Source organism: Perca flavescens, chromosome 3 (genome assembly GCF_004354835.1).
Source record: "Perca flavescens isolate YP-PL-M2 chromosome 3, PFLA_1.0, whole genome shotgun sequence".
NCBI classification, from domain to species: Eukaryota; Metazoa; Chordata; class Actinopteri; order Perciformes; family Percidae; genus Perca; species Perca flavescens.
Window position 1 is genome coordinate 32,808,082 of NC_041333.1, and position 23,959 is coordinate 32,832,040.

The following is a 23,959-nucleotide window of genomic DNA, read 5'->3' on the forward strand; positions in this document are numbered from 1 at the left end:
ACACAGCTGAAAACATGGCATTGCTCCATAATTTAGAAGAATGACTGTTGGTCTTTCATGCTTAAGTGAGGCAACTAGGTCATGGAGCTGAAAAATACTGGCGATTTTTGGTTTGGCACAGCTATTGAGTCCCTCCCTTCCACCCAGGAGGAGCGCCAACAGTTTACGCACCCAAAACGCGTCTCCTTACGCCGCAGCTTGGCCACATAAACAGCCATGAGCACAGCTATGGACACGGCGCCGGCAATGGCCATCACCACATACCACCAGTGCCAGGAAAAGGCCGGGGGCGATGAAGGACCTGAGGGAAGGGAAGGGGTGTGGACAGAGACAGATGAGGGTTTAGTCATGTGTGGCTTTTAAGGTGAGGAGAGAATTTAGCATGGAGTATGGAACTCATAAAGTGACAAAAAGCAGAGATTATGTGTTGATTTATTTTATCAACTGAAGGCAAAGCTGTATAATTATACAGCTTATTACAGCTTTACGGAGTGCCACAGTGAACAAAGTGTACAATTGTAAATGGTCAAGTCCCCTTCTTTATTCCCTTGTTATTATAAATGCTTGGAATGCGACAGAAATAAGTTTGTAAAGTCATTATTCCCTTGTTAGAAGACAATGTTTACTCATTACATAAATATGCAGTATTATTGTGAGGAAGAATATGTTTCAGCTGGGCAAACTGACTAAGAGACCTCAGTGCTGCCCTCTATGTTTGTCGAGCTAAATCTATCTTACTAAAAAATATGCTCCTTTTTTCCTCATTAACAAAACTTCTACTTTGTCTGAGTTCTTGCAGTCCCATGAAATGTACTCCCAGCTCCCGCCCTGCACCCCAAGCTACTGCTATTCTTTCACAACCTCCACCCACTGTTTTCAACCTCTAATTCACACACCCCCCTCCTAACTTTCCTTGCCTCTTTTTATCTGCCATTCTTGTTGTTTGAATTGTCTGTCTGGCTCTATTAGACTAAGCAAACAGAGATGCTACACTGTTCCTGCCCGTTATAAATATTTATGATGCGTCTCCCCCATTCACCCCACCACCCCTCTTCCCCTTTCCTGTCTCTCTCTCTCTCTGAAATCCTTTCTTCTCTTTTTTCTCTTCCTTCCTTTTTTTCTGAGATACACAGGAAGGAACTTTCAGGCTCACAGAGGAACCCAGTGACAGAAAATAAGAAAGAGAAGTCCTGCGTTGGAAAAAGCAACATGAGCTCACTTCCACTGTCACTGTGTCATTACGTGTCACTCTCATTGCTCACAGTTTGTGCAAAGTATGTACTAAGCCGATCACCTCCTCACCTCTAAATTCCTCCATTTCTGTAAGAGTAAAAAAAAGCAGAGCTAATGTCAATAGTTTATATTTGCAGAAGATTTATATGAAACATCTGACACCTTCTAGTAAATTCATTGTGATCATTATATAATGCTAATAAAGCTAGAGTCAGTCTATTCCCTTACGAAATGATGCAAAAAAAATTATTTTCATAAGAAATCATACTAATATAAGTAACCATAGTAATTTACACACTTCTTGTCACTCACCAGGAGCAATAAGTGTCAGGGTCTGAGTGGGGGTCCAGGGTCCTGGCCCCGCCCCTGTATAGGCACACACTCGAAAAGACACATTGGACAGGGGGACAGACAGATTGATTGAGAGCTCGGTGTCCAATCCAGTGTTCACAACATACTGTCAACAAAAGAAAAGAGGGAGACGGTCAGTGTCAAGCAGATTTACATTTTCTATAATCTGTCATCAGAAACCACCACAAGTGTGTGTGTGTTTCCCAGACTGACCTGCTGTGCGGCAGGTGTGCTGTACTCCACCACGTAGCCTTGTAGTTCTCCATTCAGCTTCCCTGGAGGTCCCTCCCACGTCACCAGCACCTCAGTCCCGTTTAGCACCGCGCTCACGTTCACAGGTGGGTTTTCTGGCACTGAAACACACAACACAACACAACTTGAAGTTGTTTCATTTCTAACAGTTGCATGGACTTTCATTTGTAGGGTTGTTGTAAGATTGGGCAAGCATGTAGCTCGGGGTGTGGCGGGCTACGTGTCAAAATATTTTGGGTATGAATGAGGAGTCGGCAGTGCTGCTGTGACTGTGGGTTTGGTGGAACAGGGGCCAGTGGGTTGGGGGTTAGCCAGGCGTGTGTTGTTTTGACAGCCTCGAGCCTCTAGGGTGTGGATAACTACAACAGCTGGAAGGGGAAGATGTCAGAGAAATGTGGAGAATTCAGCTTTATTAGGACAAAAAAGGCTAGCTTAGGGCACCACAGACATGGGGCGATTATCTGAGTTCAGAAGCCATGGTTGGGCGACCTCAGATGGACACACGCTGAGACCTGTGTCTCCCTCCTTCATGCTGTCCCTCCTCTTCTGTCCATGCCCATTTATGCTTCATTCTCTTTTCCTGAAGCATAGAGTGAAAAAGGCTGCTGGCAGCAGAAATACCCAGTGGAGAGAAAAAGAGAGCTGAATAAAATGCTACAAATAGTGTGAAGTGTGTGTATGTGTGTGTGTGTGAGAGAGAGAGAGAGAGAGAGAGAGAGAGAGAGAGAGAGAGAGAGAGAGAGAGAGAGAGAGAGGGAGAGATTGATGCTCTGTACAGCACAGAAATCCAAGAACCTTTTCGCCGAGTGCTTATTTCCTTTGTTGCCGTTTGAGTTAAGGCTCTCTTTGTCTTTGCTTCTCACTCTTACAAAGTCACACAAATAACTGGACACCCACACACGCTCCCACCCACACACACCCAAACTCGCTCACACCCACCCACCCACAACACACACACACACACACACACACACACACACACACACACACACACACACCCAGTCAGTGTGAGTTTGGGAAACATGGCCCAGCCTATGGATGATGTTATCAGGAAGCGTTTGGCGGATGATTGTTTCCACATGCGGTCCCTGTTCTGCCTGCCAGCGGCAAAAAAAAAAAAAAAAACTCCAAGTCAAGTTTGTTCCAGCAGTTTGTATCCACCTAAGATCCTTCATCTCTCCGTCTCTCTCTGCCTCCTTCTTCACCTCTTTGTTCCCTAACCCTCCCTTTCTCCTTCCCTCTTTATCTCTTTCTGTCTTCCTGTCTTCTATCCAACATGATTCCATCTCCTCCTTTCCAAGTTTTCTTCTCCCTCGCTGCCCTCTCTGTGGCAATGCCTCTCTCTCTTTTGTCGTCGAAGGAGCTATGAGTTTAAGAGAACAGAGATGTTAATTGTTGACGTAAAACTTTGTGGAGGAGGGAAAAAACTGCAGAGGAAAAAAAATCATATTGTTCCTTTGTCTTCCACTTGGCAAGAGGCTGAGAAACAAACACTTTTGAGCCACAATTAGTTCACAACCCAAGAGGTTAACATCTGCATCCATGGCAGACTACTGTTCCACATCCTGTTTCGAGCTGCTATTGAAGAAGCAGTGTCAGATAACCACGCTTGGAAGCATTTAAACATCGTTCAGTGGCAGGCCTGGTTCTCTGTTTCCCTTTCTGTAAACTTCATCTCGTACTCTCAGTCTCTGCGTGGGTCAACGCGTGGATGGAAAAGGGTCATCCATAAGCCAAAAAATATGACGCATAACCCTGGGATCTGGAGTCTGTTCTCCATAAATGAAAACAAACTCAGCACTACATAGGAAACATGTTTCCCAGATCAGTCAAAGCATGAATGTTAGTGTCATCAAAAATGTCACAACTTTTTTGGTCGTCCACCTCGTTTCAGCTTTTATGGTGGAACAGACTGTCTCCAGAAAATGGAGTCTTTCGCATTTTTGCTGGCAGTAGTATTACTAAACAGAATTAAATGTGACACACGTGTGTGTGTGTGTGTGTGTGTGTGTGTGTGTGTGTGTGTGTGTGTGTGTGTGTTGTGCCACGTCGTCATGACTCACTTCCATCAGGACGGTGAGTTTAGGTGTCCCGTAACTCTGGATTAATTCTGGCGTCACTTTAGGGGTACAGACAGATGTGTAGAAGGGAACCAGGCTGCCTTTTCAGTGTAACAAACTATGCAGGAAGTACACAATAACAGTTTTCAAGTGTTGCAACACCAGGTTTTAGTCCTTTCATTTTGTTTGTTTTTGGGGGGAAATACATTTCTGGAGTTATTTCGGAAAGAGAAAGAAACATGCGTTTACAGGATATATATGTAAAACATAATCTCTTTGCAGCTTTAGGATTAGAGGGTGACATGGGTCGTCTCGCTTCCTCTCCCACCGATCAGCCCCCCTCCTCTCTCTCGTTCTGTTCTCTCATCCTCCGGGGAAAATAGTGGGCTTTGGGAAAATAGCAAAATAAGTGTTTTCTCAAAGCGCCCCCTTCCCTCGTTTCCCTGCTCGTCTATGCATTTCTTGCCTTCTCCCACCATCAACCCCTTCTTTTTGTTGTTCCCACAGTGCCGAGCTGTGTGCTCTGGAACAGGGGAAATCATAGGTCATCTGAGGTCAAACAAAAGGGGGGAAATGAGAGATGAAGGAGTGAAGTTAAAAGATTGGATTGAGAAAAAACCTTGTTTGATGGAGGGAAATAAATTCCTCAGCGCTGTTTGTAAGATTTGAGGTCGAAAAAGACTGATTGCAACAAAAGGAGAGCAAGTTAGCCCTGTCTCCTTGAGTGAAATGGAGGATGGACATGAGAATAAAAAAGAGCTGGCAGGAGAAGAGTCTGTAATGAAGTGAAGGACTCTTACAAATCAAGGAGGAGACAGAGGAGCAGCAAATGGAGATGTCTGTGTCAGGATGACACATGTTAAGACATAGTAAAGCACATATCTGCTCAATGTCTTAATGAAAAACCAATGGAGCAGAAAGAAATGCAAGAAAGAAAGACTTCTGGCTCAACAACAGAGCCTCATGCAAGTTTTGTCAGTCTACAGCGCTGAAACCAAAGGGACAGATGTGGAAAATCTGGCTGAGATGTGAGCAGCCTACCTCTCCCCTTCATTCTCTCACTCCCTTTCACCTCCAGTGCCTCCTGAACTTTCTTTGACCACCAGCTGAATCTTATCTTCTGTTTTTATTTGCATCCTCTGACTCATTAGGACAAGTGCAGAGAGAGCTGAGAGATGAAACAATACTGTCCAAAGGGGCATTACATAATTTGGCAAAACAAAGGATTTTTTCCACTGAAACCAACCAAAGATTTCTATAACTTTGTTGAATACAGAACTGAAACTTGACAATCTTGAATGTAGCAAGCATATCTCAAAAGCACTTTTTGTCCTTCTCCTTTACAGTAACAGTTCAAGGAGTGCTACTTCTCTATTTTCCTATTTATGAGAAATGCTATGCTGAAGTGTTTTCAAATTAGGAGCAGCTTCCATTATGGAAAGCCCCCATCATCCCTCCTGTGGCATATCTCTCCTCTTAGTGTACGCTGTTTCCATTCCTATTCATCCAGGGATAGAGACAGCATGAGCTGGCATGGAAAATCCCACCTCAGTTAAAACTCAAACACACAGCAGCCTAGCATTACAGTTTGGCCAGAGAGCTGCGATCCTAACTGAAGCCTTTCAGGAGAATTTAACGTCTACCCTCCCTCTCCCCGTCTCCGTCTCCACATACTCTGTCCCTTCAATACCAGTCAGCTTTCTACCTCAAGAGTTTACATTTGAAAGTTGAGTCTGTTAAGGTACTGTGACTGGTGTCTGGTATTCTTCATAAACACAGACTAAGTTAAAGCGGCACAGGAAGGAATATTATGACTAACTATTATGTGCACTGTAACTCGATTCTCTGACTCCTTGTTATCATCAAGCTGAAAAACAGTCGATAGATTAAAACCTGCAGTGAATCAAATTCACCTTAAAACAAGCTCAGAAAAACACTTAGGGTAACACTTTACTTGAAGGTATCTACATAAGAGTGACATGTCACTGTCATGAACACATGACACTGTCATGACAGTCATGACACATGAACTCTAACTCTAACCCTAACCATAACCCTTTTGGGTGTTTCACTGTTGTTCATTAAGCTGTGAAATACTCATGAGTGTGACTATTGCACCTCAGGGCCCCCTTTAGGTGACTTTTTGCAGCTAATGTCAGCTTTAATTCGAGGCAAGAAAGTCAATAACAAAATACAAATTAAAAAAAGGCAACAGGCATCTTTCATAATCAATTGGCCTGAGCAATGAAGGGACTTGTCTTAAGTATGTAAAAAACACTAACACAGCTTTGAAATGCAAGTGTTCAAACGCTGTATCATCAAAATTTCCAAGAGTCACAATTTACCACTGAACACTAGAGACGTGACCAGGACTTGTTCTTTGGTAAATCCCACTCTGTAAGGCCATAATTCTAATGGTACCTCCTGGGTATTTATGTGAAATTCTGCAATGGAAATGCAATACTTCATATTTCAATTAAGAGATTCTTGGTACAGCCTTGAAAAGCTGCTCAATTGTGCCTGCTCGTCGCAGTGTAGCATCTGTCTTGTATTGGTTACAGTACACAGCCGGAGTTGGAGGAGACTTGGACTCAGTAGCCAGATAACACAGCCTTAACCTTGACTCACTTCAGAGGAAGTGACCCCGCACACACACATACAGGGTGAAAACAAACATCTCTTCTCTTGGAGGCCTCACCTCCTTCTTTGGTGCGTAGCTCCACCCAGGGCGACCAATCAGATGGGCCCTGGCTGCTGTGACAGGCCACTCTGACAGCATAGAGGCTGTGGGGCTCCAGGTCCCCGATGAGGTGCGAGGCTGGTGGGATGTTCACATTCTGGTTGTGGATCAGCTTATCTGGGCCTTCTGGGAAGGACTCTCCTGAATGTTTGGCCTGTAACATTCAGATGACAAACTTAAATTTTGTTACATATTTTATTATTTTTTATCTACGACATTGACACTTTATTATTAAAAAGAAAACTGCTAAGAGAGGAGGACATGGGCAACCTCTTCCTGCCTTTACACTGGATTTCAGATTGCGTAGCCAGATTTGGTGGGTAATCTGTTTCATAGCTCTATGGCACAAAAAGGAAGAGAATGCTGTTTTTTCACACACTGTGTCTTATAGTAGAGGAAGTGAAGAATTGATGGAGAAATAGCTTCTAACAGGTTGTTGATCATTTTAAGTAAACTATAGAAACACAAACAAGTGCAGAGTGACAATATGTAGAAACATAATTTTTTACGAAAGCAGTTGGATTCAAATGGGAAGTGTGATCTTAATTAACACTATCAATACTACCTCCATGAGGTAATTGTTATCAATTATCAATATGTCAACTACCAATAAAACAATTACATATAAAGCAGTTAAATCAATGCTGGAAATAGATGATTAAAATGATTTTTGAATGTTGGAAATCAACATTTGATGAAAAAAGTTTGTCTTTTAATATTTAACTTAATGTGTGGATTGGAGTTGTTCTGCAGGATTTACTTTTAAAGTGCTAAAACGTGTATGCATAGCGCTGAAGTGCTAAAATGGTGTGAAATCTGATTCATTGCTGTTCTGAACGTGACCCAGGCTCAGTAAGGTGCACTAAAAGCAGAACCAATCAACCAAAAATCACAGGCAGAAACCTGCTGTCACTGCAAACTCTCCGTGGTAAACACTTTTAAAGAGGAACACAAGGCAGGAAATAAATCCTTCATTGCAACAATCTTAAAACCACATTATAGTTGCCAGTCTGGACCATTATTCTGGTGAGTTGCTCATTATCAAAAGGCTCCTGCAGGCTACTGGCTGCACTTCACAGTGTGGTTCTTTACAGTAAGAGCTGAAAATATATAAATAATAGACCAAACGAGCAGCCACACAAACAGATGAGGTGTGTGTGTGTGTGTGTGTGTGTGTGTGTAAAGCAGGTTGTGCTCTGCTTTGACAAAAAAATTTAAAAACAATATGAGTATTCAGAGATCATGTAAGTTGCCTGGTGGAAGGTTTTTCCTCATGGCGTGAGTTAGTGGGAGTGATCCCAAAGAATATTAAGCTGCATGAATGAGGACTGCATGAATGTGTGTGTGTGTGTGTGTGTGTGTGTGTGTGTGTGTGTGTGTGTGTGTGTGTGTGTGTGTGTGAGTCATTCCTGACTCAATGAATCACAGTCCAGCCTGTAAACAAGTGTGTTTAATCTAATTGTGCAGCTCATCTCTGAGTCACACTTCAGCCTGCATTCCCCTTGTATGGCTCAGACCCACAATACCTGCTGTCACTGCCCTTTCCTGTTTTCTTTAACTGATTTTGTTTCTTTCTGTCTTTTCTTTTTCCCTTCCTTTCTATCTTTCTTTCATTCTCCTTTTTTATGGTGCCTTTGTGGAGCACAGTGACATCTTTCTGCTCTCTACTCTGTAGCTTTTGTCATGTTTCTCTGCGCCACACAATGAACCATTAAATTCAGATTTTTGCCCCATTCTGCTGAAGCTGGCCCCTCGCCTTGTTCCCCAGTGAGGGTGAGGGGGTGAGGGAGGGCTGAGGGGGAAAGGAGGGGGCAAGAACAGCAAGAGGTATGAGGAGCAGCTTTATTAGAACCAGACGTTTAGGGGTGGTGCTGCACTGCTCCCTTCTCCAGGAGAAAATGTTCCTCCTCTCAGCTACGAGAGCTGTAATGGCCACAAAGCAGGTTAGAGGCAGAGAGACACTGACAGAGAGAGAGGGACAGAGAGAGAGAGCGAGAGAGGGAGGGAGTGGTGCTACATAACAAGAGTCCAGGAGGCCACTTTCCCAGAGTGAAACCTGATCCACGGGTACACGAATAAAGCAGGGAGGGGTAGAGGATGAGTTAAGAGAAGAAAAGAAAAGCAAGCTCTCTTTTCTTTAAAATTAGGCTCGCAAAAGGTCTGCAGAGTCCCGCAAATAGAGCAAGAGTGATGTATTTGTTTAACATGCAGGTCAAACAGTCAGCGGTGACTAGTTTTCTCAGCTAGTTGTGGTATTCTCTTCTCACATGTATCTCATGCTGTCTCACCTGAACAGAGCAACGCATTATTGGGTAGTCGCCTCCAAAACCAGGCTGCCATGATATACTGAGACTGGTCGGAGTGGTCTCTAGAGCTCTCAGATTCTGAGGCGGGGATGGGAGAACTAAAGAAAGAAAGAAAGAAAGATAGACACAAAAATACATAATCAATAAAGATGTAACAATAAGGAGTTAAGCAAATAAAAGTATATCTAAACTGAATGATGACAGAAATGTTTGTGTTTCCACGGTGTGACACCTACCAGTGATGGTACCAGATCCTGAGGTGGCCACACCTTTGCCGTTATGGGCCTCGCAAGAAAAAGTGCTGGTCCTGTTTAGACCTGGACGGAAAAAAAGGAAACAACACGCGCATGTGAAGTGAGAACAATTCGGGGGCTTTTAAAACCAAGAATCCTTGCTCAGCATGCTGACTTGCACATATTGTTGATGCGAGAAAGCGTGTGAAAGTTTAAACTGAAGTGAGAATAATGTGAGGGTAATAGTTTCCATAAGGTAACGGGATCGCTCTGTCAACAGTTTTGTAATTAGTTTCTGAGGTTAGTGTGTGTTTGTTGATGATAAAGTATATTTTTGAGGGATTGGCCTGCACAATAAACAAATCAATTCTGGCATTGCATTAAAATCAGACTAGTCGTGGTCTTTTAAAAGTTCAAGGTAAAAATGTGTACACCTCCATCCAACCCCTTCTCTTCTTGTTAAAATTAGTAACAGTGTGTCTGACTTATCACCCTTAAACCTTTCATTTTTGATTACGGTGCCCCTGTCAGCTTAATGTATCACATTTTAATGTTGGGCGCAAACATGCATTATACAAAATCAAACTAATAATATCTTCATCAGATTTTTGACAGACAGACACATATTAATGCAAAGACTCGATCTATACGCCTTTTAACTGACTTCAGCTGAAATCCAGCTATGTTGTCTTGACACTGATGCAGAAGATAAATCTTATTGAACATAATCAACACATGCTTGCACAATGAGCAATGATTCTGTGATTTGCAGGTCAAAAGATGTCTCTGTTCAAACTGGCCCACATTTGGTTGCTGATGATGAAGTTACAAATACATCTGGGTTACAACTGTTTCATGTTTACAGCTGTTGTATCTACCGAAGTTTAATTATTTCTTATTATTTATTATTTGTAATCTGACTTCTACAAATCCTACAACCAAGTTAGGGCCTAGCTGTCTTTTGACCTTTCTGATCACTGTCAGGGTAAGACTGTGTTCTTATGCCAGTTTTACACAAAGTCTTAACTAGAATGTTTATCTTTAGATCTTTACTTCATATCAAAAACCAAGACTCTCTTCTTAAGACCGCATGATTGTGGTTTTTCATGCAGTTTGACATTTTTTGCAGTGTAGTTTTGAGAACAAAGAGAGTGGCCGTGTTGAGGTACAGGTTTAAAATGCCTGAGTTGCTGCCTTCAAGAGGCTGGGGCTCCTCTGAAGGGTCCAAAGCACTGACACACACTGACATTCGACAATGAGAATGACTCCTCTCACAAAGTGACTCACAGCGTGCTCACACACTCGAGTCACTCCACAGCACAACACAGGCTCGCACACACACATGCTGAAACATGTGACATTCAAGTTTTACCACTATCATCTAACACCCCGACATTGTCAATCAGCCACAAACTGAGACTCGCACAGAATCACGCAGTGTGTGTCGCTCTGCGCTGACGGCACCATGCCTCCATTGTGTCGCGGCCGGAAAGAGAACAGGGGGTACGATCCTCGCTGGGTGAAGCGGGGGATTGTGAGAGAGGAAAAGGAGGTGAGGGAGGGGTGAGAGAGGACCACTGGCTGTGTGGAAGAATGAACTGCTCATCAGGCCATCTCGAAATTGCGCCACTCGCCCCTTTTCGTCTTTCCTTCCCCATCAGCAAACCACAACACGACATCCCCTAACCAGCTGGAATGTCATAATCTCACTAGTCACTAGTCACTAGGAAGAGCCTTTGCGCTCAGGAGCATCACAGTATTGACCAACAGTGTTAATGTCAGCTGGGAATGACAGAGCATAGTCCCGGTGCTTCCCTTTCCTTGGCTGACATATGCAGTGCAATCAGAAAGTATTAGAGCGGTTTCATGTTTTGTTTATGTAATCCAGAATGGATTTAGGGCTGCAATTTATATTATTTTCATTAATAATCTAATCATTTTTTTTATTAAAATTTAATAAACATTTAGACTGTAAAATCTTAGTAGTAGTGAAAAATACCCATCACAAATTCCAAGATTAAAATAGTTAGTTTTGTCTGACCAACAATCAAAATGCAAAGATAATTAACTTGCAAAGATATAAGACAGAGGAAAGTATTAAACCATCGGATCTGAGAAGCTGATACTAGTGAATGTTTTGGTATTTTCATGGATGTATGAATTAAACATTTTAGCAAGTATTGGACTTGAAGCAATGACAATGAGTTTAAAGTGCTGCCTTTCATCTTTTAAAGGATTTTCTTATCAGTATAAGAGAACGGGACTCTTTTTATACATTGTCCTCCAATTTTAAGTCAATACTGTGGGACTGTGATCCTAAACATGCAGCCTATAATAAATATAGCTAATAATATAAACTTTTTAGGCCCCATTGTTCTTGAATGTTCTTGACTGTCCAAGTCAGTCGACTGCCAACAACGCAAGTAAACAATTTGAGCATCAACTTCCGAATAACCCTGAAGGCAAAAAGCTCTTTAAAAACAAGCAAAAAGTCAAGATGGCTGCAGTGTAAGCTTGGAAAAGCATCACCAGGAAGGCAAGTCTTTGCCGGTTTCTGTTGGTTGTACTATCTACAAATATTATACACTATATTATAACTTTATTTAAGTTGTATTAACTTGTTCAATTGCTTTCTGCTCCAAAACTGGTGGGCTAGGCATAAGAAGAGCTTTGGTTCCAACACTCTCCATCAGATGTGGATGGAAACTACCCTTAAACATGAAGATGTGTTGGCCTTGATTCCTAAATGGTTGGAGTGTACTTAGTGCCATTTCTCTTTATGGGCCTATTGGAAGATTATTTGTGTTTGGACCTGTGGTCTGCCAGTGCAGCTGTCCATTCCAGAGATGTGAGTGTAGGTTCCCATCAAACGGGCCCTGGTCAGCACCAGCCAGCCTGGTCTGATGAGTCAAACCAGATCCTTCACCCGACCGCTGCCGCGCCTCCTCCCTCTCTCGGTCCGTCTCAGCCTGCTCTTCCTGTCCTTCTACTACAGGACTTAACACTGGGAGGCAGCTGTGGTTTGCATTCAAGCAGCAACATAACCCTCTTCCTTTCTCTCCTTCTTTCTTTTATCTCCCTATGTGCTCTGTCCATCTATTTATCACCCCCCAATAAGGCCTCTTGTGCCTGCTGCTCTTCCCTAACCCATCAACCACCCAACCACAAGGCACGTCCTCAATGGATCCGCTGGCACTGCGCCAGCCAGCCTGCTCTCACTGGGGAGCGTGGTTATTTGGTGGTTTTGTTTAAGCCATGGAGGGGGGATTTAAAAGCCTTTGAAACTAAAGAAGATAGTTACTGTGTAGCATTTGAAGCAGTACATTATACTCTAAATAGATTGAATTAAAACCAATGATTCTGAAGTGGTCTTGTTTCCAGTCATTTAAAACTTTGCTACTTGGGGCCCCAAGCTGCTCACAGCGACTTGACTACTGTAGTGCTGAATTCAGCAGTCGATTAATCAATAATTTAGATAACTGATTAATCGTTAAACTCTTTTATCAAGCAAAAATGTTCTGGTTCCTGCTTGTCAAATGCTTTATTTTTGTATTTTATCTAATTGTAAACTAAATATATTTGCGTTTTGGACTGAACAAGACATTTGAAGGCGTCACCTTGAGCTCTATCAACATGTAAAAGGCATGTTTTTTTATAGACTAAACAACTAGCAATTGCCGTCCCAGACTGTTTGACTAAACACTGGCCTGTATCAGTGCAAAGTGAGAAAGCCCTTGAGGAGTTGATTGAGGCCGCATGTTTTAATGGATCTGACTAAGCTGTGTACATGTGTGGCCTCGACTTCTGAGCTAACAGAGAGTGAAAGATGATACCTGTGAGGTTGAGTGTGGAGGGTGACAGAGCCACCGGGTCTTTGAGGGAGTTGAGCTGAGCACCGTCCTGCAGCCAGATGACCCTGACTGGCTCTGGAGGTCCGTGGGCCACACAGCTCAGGCTCAGTGATATGTTGGCCACTATAGACATGTGCTGGGGCTCCACAGAGAAATGAGGAAGGCCTAAGAAAGAATGAGCTAAATCAGGGTCTCAACTATTTTCAAAAATCTAAATAAAACTGCAGAGGAAACTTATTTTTGTAGCTGTTAGCATACGTCAGAGAGCTGAAGATGAACTCACCCTCCAGCAGAATGCTCCCCTCCTCAGACATAGTCTGGTGGCTTTCTGACAGAACAGCACATTGGTAGGAGCCCATGTCGGGAAGCTGGACTTTTTCAATACTGTTGTGTGTATAAAAGGGTGTGATTGGACCGGTTTCATAGAGATCAAGCAGTGACAAACCAAACTGATAAAACAGGCAGAAAGATGTCCAGACCATGATTACTTCCCATGCAAATTTTGGATTAAACACATAAAGCCACAGAGGTGCACGGGGTTTTGCTTGTGTTATACCATTTTTGTCAGACTTAATTTCAAAGTGCTCCGCGGTATCTGTAAATCAACAGGGTGATGTAATCCAGCAACAGTTCTGGTTAAGCTAGGTGGAGGAACAGGATATATTACAAACCCCAGCAGATGCATGGCTGACATTTTTAGGCCAGGTGTGGCCTTAATTAAATCTCATGCACTGACATAATCAAAGCAACTAACATGTGTAACAGACAAAACAGCTGCCTACCTGAGCGTGCTCTTGACCGTCCAACTGTTGCTGCCAGTGTGGACTTGGAACTGGTTGGTGTCTGCGAACTGAAGTGCCACACCGTCTCTCAGCCAGACCACATCAGGGGGGTCTTCTTCCTCGCCCCCCGTACCCTTCAGGGTGCAATGCATCGTAACAGGTTTGCCCAGCGAAGAGATGACAGTGTTGGGACTCCGCTCAAACTCCAAATCTTTGATCAAGAGAGAGAAGAATCGGGATTAAAGGTTAATTTAAACAACAAAGACTTGAAACTAGTTTTTCTGTTTACAACATCATACCCTTTTTCACAGCAAAAAGAACAATGGCTTATTTTCTTTTGAGCAGCTAAGTGGGTTTAGCTGCTCAAACATTTTTTTTACCAGCAGGTGACTAACAAAAGAAAGGCATGATGCCTTATTCCCTTTCAAAAATGGTGAATTGTTGTGTGTTTTTTCCATAATTAAGAAACAGAAAAGACTCAAAACATTATTAAAAACCTTGGGTTTTTAATACCTAACCTTGGACGCAGTCAGCATGAGGTTCCACTTGAAGGCACCATAAAAGTAGGGAAATTAGTTTATGAATAACTAATCTCACTGTTATTATGATTAATTGTTAATTAATTTGATTTACTGATTAATCGTGTCATAAAATAGGAAAAATGTCACAGGTTCCCATAGCTCAAGGTGGCATCTTCACACACTTTGTTTTGTCCAAAACAAAGAATGTTCAATTTATAGTGACACAAAAAACAAGAAGCAGCAAAGCTGGAACCAGCACATCATTTGGCTTCATGAATGACTTAAAGGCTTAATTTATTACGTAACTGACTGTTGACTTGATCAATTAATCAACTAATCTTCTCAACGCTAAAAACTTCATTTGGCTGTGTGCTCAGTCTGATGGACAGGTTTGAGATATGATAAGAGCAGGTGAGTTTCTCCCCCACCACGCTCCAGTCCAGTTATCTTGTGTCCCGAACAGAGGGGCTGACCTGAGAAAGGACAGAGCTGATACTGGGACAAAGGCTCCCTGTTAGAGGACGCCTGCTCCTGTTGCTCTGACAGTGTCAGAGCACAGAGAGCTCAGCACAAACACTGAAGATATTCAGGGTTCTCTCAAACAGCAAAGAATGGGCCTGCAGGTCGTCTGCCACTATGTCTGTGAATCTGTTCAACATCCTAAAAATGACGCAGAGGATCATCATAAATAAGATGAGAATGAACTAGTTCTGCTTTTTCTCACTTTTAAGACATTCAACAGAAATGAAAGTTATTCCTGATAATACTGAGGGCAAGGCACTCTGTCAAAGATAAAAAAAAATTGCCCCGATCAAGAGTTAAAACACACATTTGGCAAGGACACATACAATGGGCATAGATCTCTCCTGCAGGAATCTTTCTTCTACAGCATCAAATAAAAATCCAGAGCATATACGTATATAGCATGCCAAGGCTTTCCTTAACTACTTGTCTTGATAAAATAGACAAAAGATAAAAACAATATATGCAAACTTGGCCTGTGTTCTTGAAATTCAGGAGAAGAATAAATCACTCCTGTTTCACTGAGTGATGCCTGAAAAGATTTTCTCAAGCTTGTCAACCTGCCCTCCTAGTGTGTTTCATGGTCAAACTTCAACCTCTGACCCCTTCTCTGTGACCCCAGAAGACTCCACTGTAACCCATCTCACGCTAACACACACATAAACACACATAATTCAGCTACTGAAAACAGACATGGGATGTAAATAGCACACTTTGGGCACTTATTTTAGTCATAAGTAGAACAGGCCCTTGATTCTGGAAATGTGCATGTAACATGCACGCACGCACGCACGCACGCACGCACGCACGCACGCACGCACGCACGCACGCGCACACACAGCATTGAAAAAGCTTGTTCTGGGAGTGTGCAATAAATGAAGGGGCCCGCTGAGTCTCTGCCTCACTGCCTCTCTGTCTCTGTGTGCATTTTGGCATTAAAAGTCATTCCTCCCTTTATTTTTAAGCTTGGCTGAGCTCTTTCAAGAATCTGCATGGCCCTGACTTTGTTTTTTTTCAGTGCCATATTGAACAAAAACAGCCCTATTTTTTTTCTCCACTTCTGAGTGCTGCATTCATAAAATAATAAGCTTGTAAACCTTTTATGAGAATGCAGAGGTAGACGGAGAGAGCAGGCTGAGGTTAAACTTTGTGTGTGTGTGTGTGTGTGTGTGTGTGTGTGTGGCCTGTCTCCAGTGATTCATTTGTGCTTAACTACTCCATCTCCTCCCTTTTGTCCCCTGAATTCCCTCAAGGTCTTTTTTTCATGATCTCCCTCTTTCTACCCTGTCTCTACTCCTACTCTCTCTCTCATAGACAATGTTCAGATGTTAAATGTCAGTGTGGACATGCACATACCAAAAATACCCGACACAGTCCGAGCATTTATCCTCCTCTGACTCCCTCTGTTATCTTTCTGGCTTTTTTAACGCTACATAATTCAGCCCCTCCATTCACTGCAGAGCCTTTGCCCTTTTCTCATTTAGCCTCCTTTTCATTCCATTCTTTGGATTCATCGCTACACAGTTTGCCCCCTCCCCTCCCAACTCTTTCCCCTCCACTCTTGCCCCCTTACTCCATCCATCATTTCGATTTCTTGAGTCTGAGTCAGACCGGCTCTGACTCACAAACCAAAGCATTCGCCCCTCTGAACCCCTCCTGATTCCTCACATCTCCTCACTTCTGGGACACGGCCATCCCCTACATCCAAATAGGAACCCGAGACATCAGGAAAAATTATCTTTAAAAGTCTGAGCTTATAAATCACAGCAGTGAATCTCTGTCTCTTCCTGGTCACACATCTGCTGAGGGCAGAGGTACAGCTCCCAGAGAGACAGTGTGACCATAATGGCCAAAACACATGAGCTGACAGGTGGAGGCCCCTGGAGGGACTCCATGTTTTCACCCACTGGCTGCAGTAGCTGATGGGTTTCAAAATGTTAGCAGTGAAGTTGATTGTTAGACCAGATAAGGACTTGTGAATGATGGTTGGCAGACCACTATGATGTAAAATGACCTGGCATGTAAACAGCAGGAGTCAACAGTCTGGGTTCCACCTTTGTACAGAACAAAAGAGCGGGTTTCTCTCTATGTTGCTCTGTATTATGCTTGTGAACTGAGTTCCTAGTGTTGCTGATTCTCACACACTTCCCAGCAGGATTTATTTTTAGCCCTTGCCCTTTCCCTGCCTGGAATACATCTCCCAAAATTCCACAGTATTCCAGAAATGCCACAAGTGGTGGGTATCCAGTCTGGATATCTGTTTCTTTTCACCATTCAGGCAGAGTTCAAATAATGCAGTTCAAAGTTGCTATGCTACATGATCTATATATATATATATATAAAAAGATCCCTCTGCAGCTTTTAATGCCAGTCAAGGAAAACAAAACGTCCTCCATCACCTTTTACCTGTTATCACTGAATCAACATCAGCAGAATACAAGTCACTTTGAGTACAAGCCTGATTGAACCAATAAAACTAATCTTTCACTTGTTTTCTGTGATCTCTTTGTTTTAAAAGGCTTTATGAGTGTGGTGAATTCCTTCATGTTGGCCAGATGTTGGACTCACTAGCAGCTGTGGTTGCACTCGGCACCCCAAAGCAAATTCGTGTAATGAGTTAGGAGCAGAACTGTGTCTGGGTTAATTGCTCATTACGATGTGTTTCTTCCCACTGACGCTGACAAATAACAGTTTGGATAAAAGGACTGCTGCTGTTGCTCGGTTGCTGTTAAACCGTACCTGTCAGTATGCCGGCGGTTACTGGCCTCCAAGCGGAAAAAAAGACGGTGACGATAAAAAACGACCATTTGGACCCGCTCATGGTTCTTCTTGAAAGGAGATCACCTCTGAAAATGTGCTTCATAAGAAGAGCAGTCATCTTGGGAACACCACCGGACTCCATCACCGCATCTCAACAGCTCCAAAGATCCAAAGTTGTGCGGTGAAAAAGTTTTTCTGACTCCGGTAGATGCTGAAAGTGTGATTATCCACAGATGAGACCAAATTAAACCGGAACCCTTCGTTTCTGTTCCCCCTTTTTTTTTTTTTTTTTTTTTTTTTTACTAGACAGAGTGTAAAAAAAAAAATAATCTCCGCTCTGCTTAAAAGTCCTGTTGCTTTTCTCCTTAAACGCTGTTGTTTTGGTTGATCCCAGTGCCACCAAACTTTCCCAATTACCTCAAAAACGCGCAAAAAAGGCGCACCAAACTTTACGGCCGCTGATTAACTTGTCCAAGTCTATTTCTAGAAACTGAGGGAGTATTTTTAAACCAGTGTTTCCTGCAGCCTTTCGTCAAAAGTCTCTCTCCTGCCCACCGGTTCCCTCAGACTCCCTCAGACATTCCCCTGGCTTTTTCTTTTCCCTCTCCCCCTTCAAACAGGATTCAAATTCCTCAACTCAAGTTCTTTCCACCCTCCTCCTCCTCCTCCTCCTTCTGAGTCTCTCTCCTTTTCTCAGAGGATGTGAGAAACCCTGCGGCATGCTGATTGTCTTCAATCCCCCATTCGCTTTTTAATTACACACGGATCCCCAGAAGTTGTAAATAGCCCAGTAACTCACCCGTTTTCCCGCGGGAAACAAAGTATATCTGTGTCAGTCTGTGGCAAAGACAGACCTGCGCTCTGGCCATGTGTGGACAACAACCTTATCGGTACATTTAGTCCTGTCAGAGTAGGCCTATACATTAGTGGGTTTACTTATGAATAAATGAGACACAGTGAGTTCATTGTTTATCACAGAGCAGTTACTTACTTTGGTTTACCTGCCCACGTGTTTAGTTAGCCTATAATAAATTAATTCTCACGTTAGATACATTAATGTCAATATTTTCTCGTCCTATCTGTTCTTATTTGTGGATATCTACAAAGTACTAATTGTGTCCTGGTTTAAATATTTTTTGTATATATGTGACGGGTCACATTTGTATGTGATGAAATGCAGCTCCACACTACTGTCGCTCCTACACATCAGAGGCAGCCAGGTGGATTACAGGGGTCTTTATTGCTTATTGCTCTGTAACACAGTACAGCAGTGGCATGTCAATCGCATTGGTCTCAGGATAACAGTCACTGCGCTTCCCGCATCACTCTGTGTGATTTCATAAATGCATGTGATCGTATAGTGGATATTACTGGATATATTCTAATACATTACAATGCCTTAACTACATTGTATTCACATTTGCACAATCAAAGATATCTCCATATATACTGACATTATATTGTTGAAAACACCACCCAATAATCCATTTTATAATATAGAAAAAGGCAGGAAAATGCAAATGATTATGCTAGGCTAACACTGACAAGGTACGTTTCAGTAAGTCTCTAAAATATCATTTTAAAGACTAGATAGCTTATAGTCTGGGCTCAAGATAGTTAGCTAACATCAATATATGTACATTACATGGTAAAATACAAAGTATGAACATTTGAAATCTCACAAAATTATTAATTATCCCGGACCATGCGGGGGAACGTAACCTACCACTGCGCTTCCCGCATCACTCTGTGTAGTTCCGTAAACACAATGACATAACTACCACCGTGCCAATAGGTGGCAATGTTGCCCAGCTTTTGCCATAATTAAACCAAGTATATTCTACTCCGTTACATATATACTTGTTGTTTCATTAACAATTTAGTTGACTAATTTGAATTGTTCATGTAAAAACAAACGAGTATGAGATAGAACTGGCTTAATAACCTGGTTAATAACCCCAAAATGTCTGCCTTCCAATGAATTTCACCCATTGGCCTATAGACTAAATATCTCAAGTCACTTTACAACTGTTTAAATGTTTCAACCTTTATTTAAAAAGTCATCATTGATGTCTTATTTACAATGACAGCGAGCCAAATGGATAAAAGCCTGTTGATGGAGGCTGGGAAAAAGTCAAAAGACCAAAAATGTAAAGTAATAAGGAATAATAACCAGACTATTCTGTTTGTATATATTGCTACTCCAATGGATTATGTCATAGGAATGTCTAGGAATTAGTCTGAACATATCGTTTCAGCCACAACAGACTGAAGCATCATCAGCTGTAGTCTAAATAAATGCTGATTCCCATCAGCCGAAGGGAGCAGCAGTGCGACGCTTGTTGTGTTGTTGTGGACTGTGATGTCTGAGGTGATTGTGTGTGTTTGGACAGAGGTGGTGCTGGCGCTCGCTGCCTGGGAGAAGGCCCTGCAGAGTTCACATACCATTCATGAATAATTGATTTGCTGCGAAGATTCCTGTCTTCATTTCTTTTCCCATGAAAATGATGGGAGGTGCTGGGACTCAGGTTGCAGAGACCTGTGTCCCACTGGCCCTTTAAGAGTGGCTATGTGGACAGTGTTGTGTTCCCAGGGTCTTTAATGGAGACACAGAGGGACTGAGAAAGACCCCATTGTGTATGCTGTCTTTTCAATAGGAGCTTGAGCAATGGTGCTCTCACTGCTCCCAGATAGAAGCACAGAGAGAGAGAGAGACAGGGAGGGAGGGAGGGATGAGGGTCACTGAGGGGGTCCTGAACAAGAAAGAGTGGTGTTCTACTCAAAAACACAAAGTTTTGGGGCAGGATGGGTCTGGAAGGAGTGAATGTTTGGGTTTTGAGGGGGATGGGCATCAGCTCTGCAGGACTCAGTGTTTAGGTTTAGGCCACACCAAAATCCAGCCAACCTGATTCACCGAATACCAAGACTTAAAGACTTAGGGATTTTTAGATGAAGCTAAAGTGGATTAGCAGAGTTGAAAGCATATGCATTCAGTTATAAGACCAACAAAACAAGTCATATGGACACCATTTATTATGTTCTCTCACAAAGACTACAGTGCCAATACACTTGTTAGCCTCCACTGCCTGCTAAACAAAACAACCTGTTCGTGTTGAAGGAGAGTTCCTATTGGCTGCAAGACATGGGAAACACCTTCCTCCTGCTCTCCCAGCTACAGGGCCCCACAGGGATGCTAACAGTGAGCTAGTCTCGCTTTGCCAGACCTTTCTCCACAACGCTGTGGAGCTGCAGAGGAGGTTCTGGTGAGTTCTACACAGCATTCTGGGATGGGAGAAAAACATGAACTGGTCTATTGGCTAACCTCTTCTTCTTCATCATCTTCTTACTGCAGCCAAACACACTGCCCTCCCCAACCTGTTGATGCATCAGAAGGACCATAATGACACTTTACTGCCTGCTGTTTACAGGGGCTCTTCTGTCCCCTGCTGGTGACAAATGCAAAGCCCTCATTCTATACATGAGCGCAATGACTTTTTTGCCAGAAATGACAGTAATTCACGGACATCGTATATAAATACACAGTTATTTAAACCAAACCAATTAACGTATGTACTAAGCATATACATATGTGTATGGGTAGCCTACTTTTGGCTACCACAAGGAATTCACAATAATTCAGGGTACACTTTTAAGGATAGGTTCCGATTTTTGAAGTCTTAAATAAAACTGACATGCCCATATGTACATTGACAGAGTCATTGGTCGCTGCAGTTGTTCCTCCTGTCCACACTGGCCTTTATTAATGTAACCAGCAAGAGTGAACACGCCACCAGCAACCCACAGTGGAGCCGATGCCTAACGAGCCCAACCCTCACTAAAGTCTGACACTCCTAGAACATCTGCTTTCTTTTATACATGCATAGAGTTAATACAAATCCACTTGATAGCACAGATTTGTCAGATGGAAAATAACAGTCACTGTAAGAATGAGAACCTGGTTTTCCATCAACATTTGGCTTTTTATAACTAGCTCTGTTTATGATAAACTATAAACACAGCAAGTTATCACTGGGAATACACTTCTTGAGTCATTTAAAACATGATGTTTTGGCATGTTACTGGTGCCATGCAAAACATTTCAGATGATTTCTCTTTTTGATAAATGTTTTCGGAAGAGATTTTGTGTATATTTGTTGGTGTGTCTTCACAGACTTTTGTGTATATTTTATGTCTGGCCCTCATTTTAATTGTTGTAAGCATGAAGCCAAGCACTTTTCTTCATTCATCTGCTTGTTTTTGTTTGTGTTTGTTTTTAGTGTGAATGTCACACGGCAGAGTTTTTGTTTAGTTATAGTTTTTTGTGCAAGTATGTTTTGGTTTGCTGTATTTATTCCTGATTTGTCATCTGTTTTGCATGTTAATGTATTTGCTGTGCTTTAATTATTGATTCAACTTCTGTTTGCATGGTTTGTTTTGTTGTGTTGCTTTGGGCCTGGCATGCTTTTATTTTGTAGTTTGATTTGCATGCTTTTATTTTGTAGCGTTTGATTTGTGCTGTGTGCTATTACTTCACCTTCCTTTACCCCTGTGCTTAATAAGCATTGAGTCACCTGTGGGGCCGTGAACAGGCCATGTTTTAAGAGGTGAGCAGAGAGCTGAGCAGAGGAGAAACACACCAAAAAGGAGTAACACGGCGGGAAGGAGATGATGAGAAGGAGACAGAGAAAGCGAAAGAAAAGGAGATGGAGATGAGAATGGCAAGAAGACCAAAACGCACTGATTTGGTACCGCTGCTGACTGTAGACGACACTGGGGAAGTGGCTTTGGCTGGAGAGAGCCGCTGGACACCAGGACTAGCGTTCCCTGTCGTGGAGTGAGGTTTGCCGAGGAGGAAGCAAAAGGTAGAGACAGGTAGAACAATGGACTCTGATGTGGTAACCAAGCTGAGCTCCCTTGACTTTTTGTTATTTTATAGACATTTTATCTTCTTTTTTTTTTTCAGTATTGATATGATTGTAGTCTAATGCCAAAAAATGTGTTTTTGATTTCATTAAATCAATTGGGTTGTCTAAGCAAATGTTTCAGAATCATAGACCCCCAGATAAGCACACGTTAGGTTAACGACGGTACTCTGTTTAATGAGATTTGTCCCTTGAACCCACAAGTTTTTTTAATTTCGAAGTATTTACACTGCACATGAAACGTTATGTCTGGGGAGAGAAAATGATATTTGAATTGTTGTTTCTTCTCTAGCAGGAATAAGTATTACTAAATAAAAGTGCAGATGCATTCTAATGTTTTTCCCCCCTCCATTCAGCCTCTTATCAGCCTTATTTCCCAGAAGGCCTCTGACTGCAGTGGGAGGATTACCGTCTTAGCATAGATAGACCATCACCCAACCAAAAGACCAAAAGAAAGTGTTGGCAACTGTCAGGACTGCTGAAGTGTCATTGAGCAAGTCACTGAACCCGACTTTAGCTGCAGGTGGGATCTTCTCGGGGAATGTGACTTTTGACCTCCCTGGATGAGGGAAAAGGGAAAGTGAACGATAAACAACAGCATGTTTACATTCTGTTTTATTGTTTTACTGATGTGTTTTTACTGGTATTATTGCTTATTTTATATTAATGTTTGTATTTTTTCTGCCTTTTGCCTCAATTGACTTAATCACTCCTCCTGAATCTCACTTACTGTAGCCTTGCTAATTTCCCCTTGAGATAAATAAACTGTCTCTCTTTCAGGCTTCCATTTTACAACCCATACATAAATATAGGACACGTTTGTGGTGTGATAGTTTCTGTCCCAGATCCCTCTTGTTACATAATGTTATTCCAACTGGGATAAGCAAGCACAGGCCGAGACAATGAGTGGCGTTTAATCCTGCCTGGATATGTGACATTGAAAATCTTGGACGTTGGTGCTTGTTGGAGCGAACGCATCCCAGGTCTGAGCAGATTAAAATCTTGGTTGGGCCTATCCACAGCACTGCAACAACAGGCTTCCAGCTGTGCAAGAATAATAATCCCTCTGTTTAATCCGCCTGTGCGATGAAGGGAGGTGATCCAAGCCCTGGTTCCGAGCCCATCCAAGGGCACAGAGATACAGTGGGAAACCGGTTTGATGACATGATTTCACGATAAGCTATTGTGAATCGCTCATATGTTGTGTGCAAGACTGCAAATAGAGGCTAAAATCTGTGCATGTGTTGCTAAGAGAGGAGCAGTATGGGAAAAGTCCAGCGTAACATCTGGTGATGGCAGCCATGAAAATCACAGGATCTTTCCAGTGGGATTTATCCATTGGTGGTATGATTATTTGGCCCTTACGGTCATATGATGTTTGTGTGCATAAGCTGGGACAGTTCCAATTCCACTCACAACAGCACGG

The 23,959-nt window shown here is 42.5% G+C and overlaps 1 protein-coding gene across 2 annotated transcripts in view; it reads right to left on the reverse strand.

The window, feature by feature from the left end:
* The window catches only part of axl (AXL receptor tyrosine kinase), a 29,267-nt gene extending 9,839 nt beyond the window's left edge, over positions 1–19,428 (reverse strand). The window contains exons 1-12 of one of the 2 annotated variants that reach the window (XM_028573076.1): positions 19,338–19,428; positions 17,591–17,822; positions 13,809–14,019; positions 13,310–13,410; positions 13,009–13,191; positions 9,179–9,259; positions 8,925–9,040; positions 6,595–6,790; positions 1,798–1,937; positions 1,546–1,690; positions 1,303–1,320; positions 172–301 (exon numbers count right to left, since the gene is read on the reverse strand). In XM_028573076.1, coding sequence (XP_028428877.1) covers positions 172–301; positions 1,303–1,320; positions 1,546–1,690; positions 1,798–1,937; positions 6,595–6,790; positions 8,925–9,040; positions 9,179–9,259; positions 13,009–13,191; positions 13,310–13,410; positions 13,809–14,019; positions 17,591–17,753 — 1,484 coding nt within the window. In that variant the 5' untranslated portion in view covers positions 17,754–17,822; positions 19,338–19,428. Of the gene's footprint in view, positions 1–171; positions 302–1,302; positions 1,321–1,545; positions 1,691–1,797; positions 1,938–6,594; positions 6,791–8,924; positions 9,041–9,178; positions 9,260–13,008; positions 13,192–13,309; positions 13,411–13,808; positions 14,020–17,590; positions 18,247–19,337 lie in introns of those variants that run through there. The other variant, XM_028573077.1, reaches the window with a different exon arrangement.
* Between the last annotated feature and the right edge of the window lie 4,531 nt (positions 19,429–23,959).